The sequence below is a fragment of the Lemur catta genome, chromosome 5 (assembly GCF_020740605.2).
Source record: "Lemur catta isolate mLemCat1 chromosome 5, mLemCat1.pri, whole genome shotgun sequence".
NCBI classification, from domain to species: Eukaryota; Metazoa; Chordata; class Mammalia; order Primates; family Lemuridae; genus Lemur; species Lemur catta.
This window is the reverse complement of record NC_059132.1, coordinates 1,961,126-1,971,860: the sequence shown is the minus strand read 5'-3', so window position 1 is coordinate 1,971,860 and position 10,735 is coordinate 1,961,126. Positions and strand designations below refer to the sequence as shown.

The following is a 10,735-nucleotide window of genomic DNA, read 5'->3' as shown; positions in this document are numbered from 1 at the left end:
TGGTGGATTTCAGGAAATGAGCGGATGAATGACTTCTTAGTTCTCTTAACACAGGGTTTGTGTGCTTCTGAGCTGTCACCAGGGTCAGATAAAAGCAGAGGGGAAACCAGATTCAGGAGTAGAACACAGGCCCTTCTCTACTCTTTAGAGCGGCAGCTCAGCTGTGTCTCAGGGGTATAGCAGCAATCTACGAGGGAATTATGGATGCCAGAGTGGTGGAGCTGTGGGCACAATAAATGTCTTGCTTTATGCCACACTGATTTTCCTGAAAATGGATCAAATGAAACTTTTATGGTTTGAAGCCTATAGCTGTTTATGAAGGAAACATTCCCAGAACTGACGCACAGATCAAAGCATTGTGCCAGGGCCCTAAAGTGAACTTCTTGGAAGTTTCTAAATTTGCATTTTCATATGGGGGGGGGGTTAAGTTACAGAACTTAAAAAGTAATAGCTTATTTTAGGAAAGCTACTTACAACGGCAACTCCTTACCCTGCTTCACAGCCGCCCTCCCTGCTCCTCCGTCACACCCCGTCTCATAAACTGTATTTTGCACCATAGTCTCCCTCACGACAAAATAAACTCCACGAAGGCAGAGGGGTTCCTTTTTTTCACTGCTGTATCCTTAAACATGGAGAGGTGCTAATATTTGCTGAAATAATAATTGCAAGGAAAGGCAGTAAAAATGACTTGTCATTCCACCGCCCAGATATGACCCGTTAGCACGTTTCCTTTGCTCTTGTGAGGGGAAGGGCGGTTACTTAGCTGTCATCAGTCCACTTTTAAAATTGTTTCAAAACGCTTTTATCGGCCGCACGGTATCCCGCCACGTGGGAGGCAGGGACGGTCCGACCACGCCCCTGGCCAGCGGCTGAGAGCGCAGCGCCCCCCGCCCCTCGCGGCGACGCCCACCTCCGTCCTCCGAGTCCCTTTCCCAGAGCCCCCCTCGCCAGCTGCGACGTCATCGCGCTGGGACGCAGGCGCCCAGGCCGCGCCGCCCTGCGCAGCGTCTGACGCCATGACGTAGAGCCTAGCAACGGCGCAGGCGCCCGGCAGAGTCCGTTATGGCCGCCGCCGCCCTGGGGAGGATGAGCCGGGCTGCGCAGGCGAAGCTGCCGCCCGAATCGGGCCTTCAGGCCGCGGCGGGGCTGGCGCGGCCGCTGGTCCTGGCGCTGCTGCTGGCGTCCGCCGCCATCTCCAGCGGTAAAGGCGGCGCCGCGGCTGGGCGGGCGCGCGGGACGGCGGGGAGGGCTCTTGCGAGCGTCCGAGCAGACGGCGCTGTAGCTGGGGCAGGGCCTCCGCCGGCCCGGGGAGGGAGAGCGCGGTCTGACGGCGTCCGAGGCGGTAGGGCCTCCAGGGGGCCGGGGGTGGGAGACGCAGGAACCAGGACGTGCCGGTGGGCGGGGAGGGAGGAGTGGCGTCCAGACAGCCTTGCGGAACGGGCGGCCGCAGGGAATGGCGCTGGGGGGGTCCCCAGAATCTCCCGGAGTGGGAGGTTAGGAGGACCAGGAAGAGAGGGCGGAGGAGACACGGGCCGAGGAGGTGGCCGGGGCGAGGGGGTGTGGTGTCTGGAGAGGATCCGAGATGGGGGACCCGGGGGCCCAGCAGGGCCAAGGAAGGATGGGGGTTTTCCAGAACAAGTGAGGTGAAGACCGTGGTGGGCAGGGGCAGTGACACAGTGACCGGACTGAGCCGACCGAACATTTCTGAGAGGGGAAGAGAAGGGAAAGGACCTGTCTTCGGGTCCTGGTGCGTCTCTGAGGTCTGGTGGGGTCTGGTGCTTGCTGAATAGTCCAGGCTGGCCAGGTGCAGTCTCACACCTGTAATCCCAGCGGGAGGATGGCTTGAGCCTAGGGCTTCCAGGGTAACTGTGAGCGATCATCGCACCACTGCATTTCAGCCTGGGTGACAGCGAGACCCCCTGTCTTTAAAAAAAAAAAAAAAGACCACTGGGGTGTTGGTTCCCTGAGGGGCTTGGGAGGGGGAGAGGAGTTTGGGAACAGGCGAGATGCTTTGTAAACATGGTTCCCCTTCCCTGTGTCTTAGGTTAACATGGACAGCCCTGCCTCATTTTAATGGGGATTTGATTAAGGATTTCTGTAGGATTTGATTGAGAAAGGCTTTCTTTTCTTGCAAATGTTATATTGTGAAATCAAGACATTGAAGGCTTTATTGAGAAATGAGGAAATCTGCAAGTCAGGGCTTGATACTTAGTGGAGGAAAATCCACTAAGAAGAACTTACGATGATTAAGCAGTATGTTGTTTAGTAGTCTTATTTTAATTTCAGGCCAAGACACAATCCTGCATTTTTCCCTAAATTTTTTTTTTGAGTTTTCAGATGTAAAATAGTGTGAACTAGGCTAGTGTTTTTGTACTTGCCAACAGGGCCTGTCCAGCCCTACATTCCTCTACGACAGTTCTCTGGGTACATACTTATGTTTCCCAGCAACACTTCAGGATTGCCCTCCCAGAGGTGTCTGCAAGTCTGTGGGGAAAAACTTAGGTCCATTTTCTCCAGGCCCTTTCATCATTAGTAAACGGTAATGAGGATTTCCCTGGTTCATGAAGATATTCCTGTTCTTAAAGTATTAGGTCATTAAATATGAAATGTCCAATTTTGAATAAAAAATGTAGTTATATCTCAAACAATAAACAGTACAATTAATCAAAGTATGTGCCTAAATTACCAAGTTTTGCCATCTTAACGGCAGCTAGTTTATGCCAGGAGCAAAGAAACCTGGATAGCGAGTAGCGATGAAATTGAGAAAGGTGTTTTCCACAGCTTGTTGAGAATTAAATATTTTCCTTGTAAGAAGTGGTAGTTGGTGCAAGGTCTGGTCAATGTGGTGAATGACAGTTTCCATGTCCAGTCTCTGTAGTTTGAGCAGCATTGTTTGTGTGACACATGGTTGAGCATTGTCTTGCAAGGATTGGACTGTCCCTGTTGACCAGTCTTGGCTGCTTAATCGCAATCATCCTCATCATTTCGTTCAGTTGGTTGCGGTAGACACCGACTGTAATTGACCAGGTTTCATGAAGCTGTTGTGGATAATACCAGTGCTGGACCACCAAACACACACCATTAGCTTTTCTCGATGAATATTTGGTTTTGGACTGTGTTTCGGCACTTCATCTCTATCCAACCATTGTGCTGAATGCTTGCAATTATCAAAAAGAATCCATTGTTCATCACCTGTAACAATACAGTGTAGAAATGGTTCATCTTTATGTCATGACAGCAAAGAAAGGCAAGCTTCAAGACAATTTCTCTTTTGATGCTCATTTAATTCATGTGGAACCCATCAAGCTAAGCTTCCTAACCTTGCCCATTTGTTTCAAATGTTACAATATTGTTGGAATAGTAACGTCAAACCTTGCTGATAATTCACATATAGATTGAGATGGATTTGCTTCCACTACAACTTTCAGCTCATCATTATCCACCTTGGTCTCAGGTCACCCATGTGGCTCATTTTCAGGATTAAAATCACCAGAATGGAACTTCTCAAACCATCGACGTACTGTGTGTTCCTTAGCCACATCCTTCCCACACACTTCGTTGATATTTCGAGCTGTCTGTGCTGTATTGGTTCCATGATGGAACTCATATTTGAAAATGACATGAATTTTTGGCTTATCCATGGTTTTTGCAAAACCATGGGTGCTCTAAAAAAAAATTTGACAGATAATCACAAGCCAAACTGTACATTTGAAATTCTGAGGATGTACCTTCACAATAAAAATAAAACAAGAAGTGTCAAAATGAAATGTCACAGATATCAGTTGTCAAACTTAGTACTTAAGGAAATTAGACATTTCATACTTAATAACCTATACTTAAGTAGCATCACTGTTTTGATCACTTAATCAATGAAAAAAGTAACATTTAAACATTTATATTTCTTGCTAGAATGCTTAAGAGACATGGTTTGGGGATATATATCTGGTAGCTGTAGTTTCAGAAAGAACTTTTCCCCCTAAGATATGGTTGAAAATCTTGTGATGGGTGTAGGTATAAGGTAAGTGAGGTGAAGTGTGGAGTATTAAAGTATCTGTTTTTATTTGTTAGAGCCTCATAAATATTGTTACAACTGGGACAATTGAGGGACTCTTTATCTTTTTATTAAGTCTGTATATATATACCAATTTTAAATGTTATAAATCTAGATTGTTCTCTGCTGAAAATAACTTAAATGAAAATGAACATATATACTTTTAATAGGGGAGCAGCTCCATGGCAGTACAGTATGCAAAGCTTGGGACAATATAACTTTTATAAGCATGCCTTATGGTGGAGTAATTTCAAAGTAATCACTCTTGTAATAAGAAAATTAATCTAGAATGTGTTAAGTCCCAAATTTCAAGTGAGTGTACACAAAGTTAGAAAGTTACCACCTTAGATTTATTTAAACTCATTCCATATTAGATTTCTTAAAATTTCAGTGCTTGGGTATATTCTTGGCAATCTGTAAGAATTTTTAAGTTTTAGGTTTTTGTTTTCATAAAGTCTAAAAAAATTAACATAAGTACTTTGGATCCCTAGATGACCAAGTCTTGGTCATGCCCTTTCAAAAGTGCCTGCTTCTCTACCTTTGCCATTGTATTGTTCTCAGTTGTCATCTAAATTTAATGGGTAATGCATTCAACTTTTAAGGCAATGTTTCTCAAACTCGCGTGTGAATGAATTCTCAGGGTCCTTTGCATTCTTAAGTTTGAAAAATGCCAATATAGTTTTATTTTAAGGCAGTTAAAAGAAAAGAGAGACCAGCAGAAGAGGAGAATTAAATTCAGAAAATTTTATTTAGGTTTAAAATGTTAAGTTTTAATTAGAGAAGTAATATCAATTAGGAAAGGGTAGAAATGGAAGATTTAGAAGTCTAAAGTAATTTATTTGTTTGTAGAAGCTCAACAGTTAAATCCATGCAGTCAGAGTTGTCACCTTGTTCTGAATCCTTTTCATACCTGACTGGATCAGCTTCTCTGACTTGAGGGAGAGGAGGTCCTTACAGGGCTGTAAGGAAAGTGTGTCCTTAAGGGAGAGTCAGCTTTCAGTTATCACAAGAAAGCGAAGGGTGAAAGAAGGCTTTGCTGATGGCTGGGAATTCCAGAACGCACAGTGGAGGGGTTTCTTTATCAGCATTCTCATCCCCATCAGCTTGTGTCCTTTAAAGATACAACATTATTCCAAAAGTCAAACATAGTAAAACAATTCCTTTAAAAGTTAAGGTTAGTTAGTTGGCTCCCAGTTATTTTAATTTTAAATATTATTTAAAAACATGTTTTCCTACACTTTGGCGGGAAAATTAAATGTATCAGAGAAATTATGATTTGTAAATTCCTGAATTGTAACTATAATAAGTTGAAGTGAGAAATGTAAAAATTCTTTTCAGCAATTTCTGTTGATAGTTTTCTGAGTAGTACACTCAATTGTAGATCTTGTTTTATTTCTCTTTTCTTCCAGTTAAAGATTTCAAGAAAATGAAACTATTGAAAATGTTTTAAGAGGGTTTTACTAATTTACTAAATTTTTTACTGACTTACTAAATTATTTTTCTGGGAGACTTTATTCAGTCCATTTGAAACTGGCTATTTTTTTTTCTATACAAAACAGATGTCAACTGTGGTTTATAAGCCAGAGTGTATTCACATAAACAAAGAGTTGTCTGTTAGATTGTTGTGTGAAGGCACACATTTGTGAAAACCCTGGAATGACTTGGTTTAATCTTACCCTTATAAAATATCTTACTTTAATTTGGTAGACTTTAAAATATCTGAATATATTTACATCTCACATGAGAGGTTTTTTTTTAAGTGTAATTGATGTCCTTGAAGTTCTTCAGCAGATACTACATTAGATTATAAATTAGAAACTTAAATTTCAACAGGGATTCCTCTGTTGAGTCTTCCTCTATTGATTCTTCTTGGTATATAGAGTTACTCATTTAAATAATTTTACCTTTACTTTAGTGAACCATGCTGAGTACCTAAATTGCCTTTTCCAATCTTTAAAATAGTCTAGTTGTTTAGCTTTCAAGTTCTAGTTTCTGATTTTTGTCCTTTAGTTTTCCCTTTCTTCTTCCTGAGGATACTTTTTTTTTTTTTTTTTTTTAAGATTTAAGAAAAGGAATCTTCTGGTTCAAGTATCATTTAGAAATACTGTCTATAACAGCTTGCTTTATAGTTTCTCTTGAATTTGTTATATTGTGTTGATAGTATTTAGATCCAAATTCCATCTTTTTTGTGACCTACTTGAGCCAGAATCAGCCGCTTGTCTTTCTGTTCTGGGTGTAGAGGGGAATCTGGATGAGGAAGACTGAAGTCCACCCTCCTTGTGAAATGAAAACAAAGGATGGGTAAGGGCCGTGTGTGGACTTTGCCACTGTGACCTAAAGTCGGACCCTTCTCTTTGCTTTCGGTGGCAGGCTGTGTGGTGCAGTAGGTCCTTATGCAGCTGAAGTTGTTACTATCCGGCAAAGCAATTGTTACCTGATGAATGATTGAGTGAGAAATGTAATTGATTGCTGGCTATTGAGACTTCATAATTGGTTCTTAGGAGAAAGTTATAGGAATTTAGCAGAGAGAAATGCTTAGTGAAATTTAGGTAAATATGCTTTTAGCTTGGTGGAGATTTCAGTTTAATGTTCTTTATTTGTTTATTTCAGTTGTGTCGACTGATGGTTCATCAAGCCAAACTGTACTCAACTCAGATGTTTCTACCCCAAACACAAATGCTGTAACACATGAAAACCAAACGAAACCTTCTGTGTCCCAAGTTAGTACCACTCGCCCCCCCACAACTGGTACAGAGAAAAGTGGAGGAGCATCTGTGGCCCCTCGTCCCTCACCTACTACTTCTCTGTCCCAAGAGGAAGCCGATAACAACGAAGATCCCAGCATAGAGGAGGAGGATCTTCTCACGCTGAATAGTTCTCCGTCCACAGCCAAAGACACTCTGGACAACGGAGACTATGGAGAACCAGACTATGACTGGACCACCAGCCCCAGGGAGGACGAGTCTGATGACACCTTGGAAGAAAACAGAGGTTACATGGAAATTGAACAGTCAGTGAAATCTTTTAAGACCCCATCTTCAAATATGGAAGAGGAAGATAGCCATTTCTTTTTTCATCTTATTATTTTTGCTTTTTGTATTGCTGTTGTTTACATTACATATCACAACAAAAGGAAGGTAAGTCTGGGATTTTTCAGCCCCTCTAGTTGCCCTTTTTTTTTGGAGACAGAGTCTCGCTCTGTTGCCCAGGCTAGAGTGCCATGGCGTCAGCCTAGCTCACAGCAACCTCAAACTCCTGGGCTCAAGCGATCCTCCTGCCTCAGCCTCCCAAGTATCTGGGACTACAGGCATGCGCCACTATGCCCGGCTAATTTGTTTTTCTATATATTTTTAGTTGTCCAGCTCATTTCTTTCTATTTTTAATAGAGATGGGGTCTCGCTCTTGCTTAGGCTGGTCTCGAACTTCTGAGTTCAAACAGTCCTCCTGCTTCGGCCTCCCAGAGTGCTAGGATTACAGGCGTGAGCCCCTGCACCCAGCCTCTAGTTGCCTTTTGCTATCTCAGTCATATTTCTTATTAATGCTTTTGATGATTCAGAGTTTTTTTCCCTTCCTTTAATCAAGTTTAAATTAACGGTAAAATATTGAGATGTCTAATCAGTATATAAATCTGTTGTATATTTTAACAAATTATAGACAGAATGCTTGACTATACGTGCTTCTAAAAAACTAGTCAAATTATTTCTTAATGAGCAATACCAAAGCACAGTGATTTTTTTTTAAGGTTTTATATCTTAATTTAGCGTTACTACGTCAGTGGGAATACTTGTGGAGAAAGAGTATTAATTTAATACTTACCTTTTAATTTATTGAGCATTGAACTTAATGATTTTTTAATAACTTTTTCTGGTTATAAAAGTATTACATGTTTATTTTAGGGAATTCAGAAAACACAGAAGCATTTAGAAAAGAAAATTTAAGCTATTACCTGGAACATTATTAACATTTTGGTATAGAGTTTTATATCTTTTTACCTAACATGAGTATTTTCCATATCATTAATATTCTTTAAAAACATGATTTAATAGGTGCAGAAATGATTCAGCTATTTTCCTATTGGGCATTTCGACAGTTTCCAATTTTTGGTTCAGAAATAATATTGTGATGAAAATTTCTGTGCCAGAATGGGTTTGGTGGATCCCATGAGGCAAAGAAGACATAGACAGGATGGGATGGGTCGGGTAGTGTGAGGGCGCCTTGGCACTGTGTAGCCCCAGAGCTGAACAGTTGAGCCCTTCAAAATACTTAAAGGGAGACAAACATATAATTTGCTTTTTAATACTTACTGGTCAGGAAATGTCAGTTCTTGACTTTGTTGTAACTTACTTTGTGATTCCCTAAAAGCCATCTTACCCTTTGGGGCCTTGATTTTCTTACCTGAGAAATGGTGAAACTGGACCAGATAATTTCAAAACGCCTACTAGCTTTTTTGAGAATCAGTGAATCTAGTAATAGTTTGTAAAGAGCCAACAAACAAACCCTTCTGGTTATTTGTAGTTAATGATCTCTTCCTAGTTTTCTACGTGTAGGTGGACAGAATTTTGAATGCCAGTGATGCTGTGTCCGAGTATTCAGTGCTGGGCCATCTCTGTTGTTAAACAAGTGGGTCCCTGGGCTCCACCTTACGGCGCTAACTCAGTCTCTGAAGGTAGAGCCCAGGGATCTGAGTCCGTGACACATGTGCCTGTGTACGTTGAAATCTGAGAAGCACTGTCTAGCCTTGTTTACAGTATGGAAAGCACAATAGCCTTTTTGTTGTTAATATTTTATTTTTTGTATTTGGGAACCTAGGAGAGAGATTTTTCACTTGTTATAAAAATGTTTACCATAGTCTTTGTTTTCTCATTTGCATATTTAATTGATTTTGTTTTATTCCAGATTTTCCTTCTGGTTCAAAGCAGGAAATGGCGTGATGGCCTTTGTTCCAAAACAGTGGAGTATCGTCGTCTGGATCAGAATGTTAATGAGGCGATGCCTTCTCTGAAGATCACCAATGATTATATTTTTTAAAGCACTGTGATTTGAGTTTGCTTATTATGTAATTTTATTTGCTTGACTTTTTATATGATATTGTGCAGATGTTTGCCATAGGCAGTTGGTACTTAAATGAGAGGTGGGTCTCTCTTTTGCCTTGGTGCTTTGGAAATTCAATGTCACAAACAAGGAGTATATAATTTTTTACCTGTACTTTTAGAGCTGGATTTAATCAGGTGTCCAAAATGTGAGTTAAACATTACCTTATATTTACACTGTTAGTTTTTATTGTTTTAGTTATTATACTTCTTATGGAATTATTAGTGATGCTACTTTTGAAAGATTCCAAACTTGTAACTAAATTCTAACATATCTGGTACTGCTGACTCAGATTCACTCTCTGCCATCCAAATACTATTTTTTAAGCACATATTTCTCTGTGGTCCCAAACTGTAATGTACAAGCGTATGTGTTGATAATGCTTTGCATTTCAGTAATATATTTTTCTTCCAAGAAAACGGCTTTGGATATTTTTAGATAATTTAAACATAATTTAAGATATGATATTGCACAATCTGACCACAGTCTTAGGTAATCCATTAAATATGTCTAGAAATTCTGGCAATAGAGACTGCCGTTTGCTGTGGACATAGATAAAATGTTACAGGGATACCATTTTTTGGTCTGAATTACTAAATTAAGTTTAGAGGTAGAAACTGTGGTAAAATATGAAACACATGTACAGTTACTTTCAGTTAGCAATTGATTGTAGCATGGGTTCCTCCAAGGTTTCAAGCAATGGGCAGAGTTTAAAACTGTATCAGATTTGTTCACTTTATTATTTTATAGTAGCTTTGAATAAATCTGAGGGTCATTATCACTTAAATAATATTGTATGTAGGTCTTTCAAATTAAAATTAAAATTTCATTCAGAAATGAATGAAATTGTTTGTACACATAAATGAATGAAGTTGTTTGTATACATAAAGGATATATGTGTACAATGACCTTTTTCCCCCCTGAACTTGTTTTATTTTCTTAGTTTTTTTTTTTTTTTATAGAACTGGAAATTATTTACTTTTTTCATTTTTTTCTGTATTTTGTCATAAAGAATTGATCAGTATGTAAATATGTGATTTGCACCATGGTTGACTTACAAGTGTCACTATAACTTTTTAGAAAACATAACCCCTAACATATGTTAATCAAGGCCCAGGTGAGCCAGTGGCTTGTGTTTTGTGTAGAGATGGGACAAGAAGGCCGTCCATCCTGTCTCTCAGGTGGACAGCGTACTTTCCTGATAAGGAAGGGAAGCACAGTGGAAGTACACCTGAACTGTTTTATTGCAGTAATTTTTTTCATATCTGAAATTGTATTATTTAATATTTTGAATAAGGTTTTAAAGAATAAATGGGAAAGATACAAACCCGTGGTTTTATGAGTGTGTTTCATCCCAGCGATGGCAGCTGGGGGCGAACGGGGTGGAGTTAGTCTGGGAGGAAGCGGACCTGACCAGCGTGCAGTCGTCCCTCTCGGTAGAACTCCGCCTTTAGGAATTCCGCTTACGTTTTCAAATCCTTGTCGAGGTCTGATCTACCGGTAGGTGCTGAAGTTTATGGAAAACTGTAGCAAAGCAGGATGGCAGAAAAAGTAGAACAGCTAATTCAATGTGCTCTTTTTAGCATCCTGGGG

General features: G+C 40.4%; 1 protein-coding gene across 1 annotated transcript; it reads left to right on the top strand.

Moving 5' to 3' along the window:
* Positions 1-1,010: 1,010 nt before the first annotated feature.
* Positions 1,011-10,469, top strand: C5H5orf15 (chromosome 5 C5orf15 homolog). Its single transcript, XM_045550783.1, has 3 exons — positions 1,011-1,201; positions 6,662-7,188; positions 8,948-10,469. The coding sequence occupies exons 1-3, from the start codon at positions 1,063-1,065 to the stop codon at positions 9,077-9,079; spliced, it is 798 nt and encodes a 265-aa protein (XP_045406739.1). The 5' UTR covers positions 1,011-1,062; the 3' UTR covers positions 9,080-10,469.
* The last annotated feature ends 266 nt before the right edge of the window (positions 10,470-10,735 follow it).

Coding starts and splice junctions, on each gene's coding strand:
- C5H5orf15 (XM_045550783.1), top strand. CDS start 1,063: ATGGCCGCCGCCGCCCTGGGGAGGATGAGCCGGGCTGCGCAGGCGAAG. Junction 1,202..6,661: donor GTCCGCCGCCATCTCCAGCG/GTAAAGGCGGCG, acceptor TGTTTATTTCAG/TTGTGTCGACTGATGGTTCA. Junction 7,189..8,947: donor CATATCACAACAAAAGGAAG/GTAAGTCTGGGA, acceptor GTTTTATTCCAG/ATTTTCCTTCTGGTTCAAAG.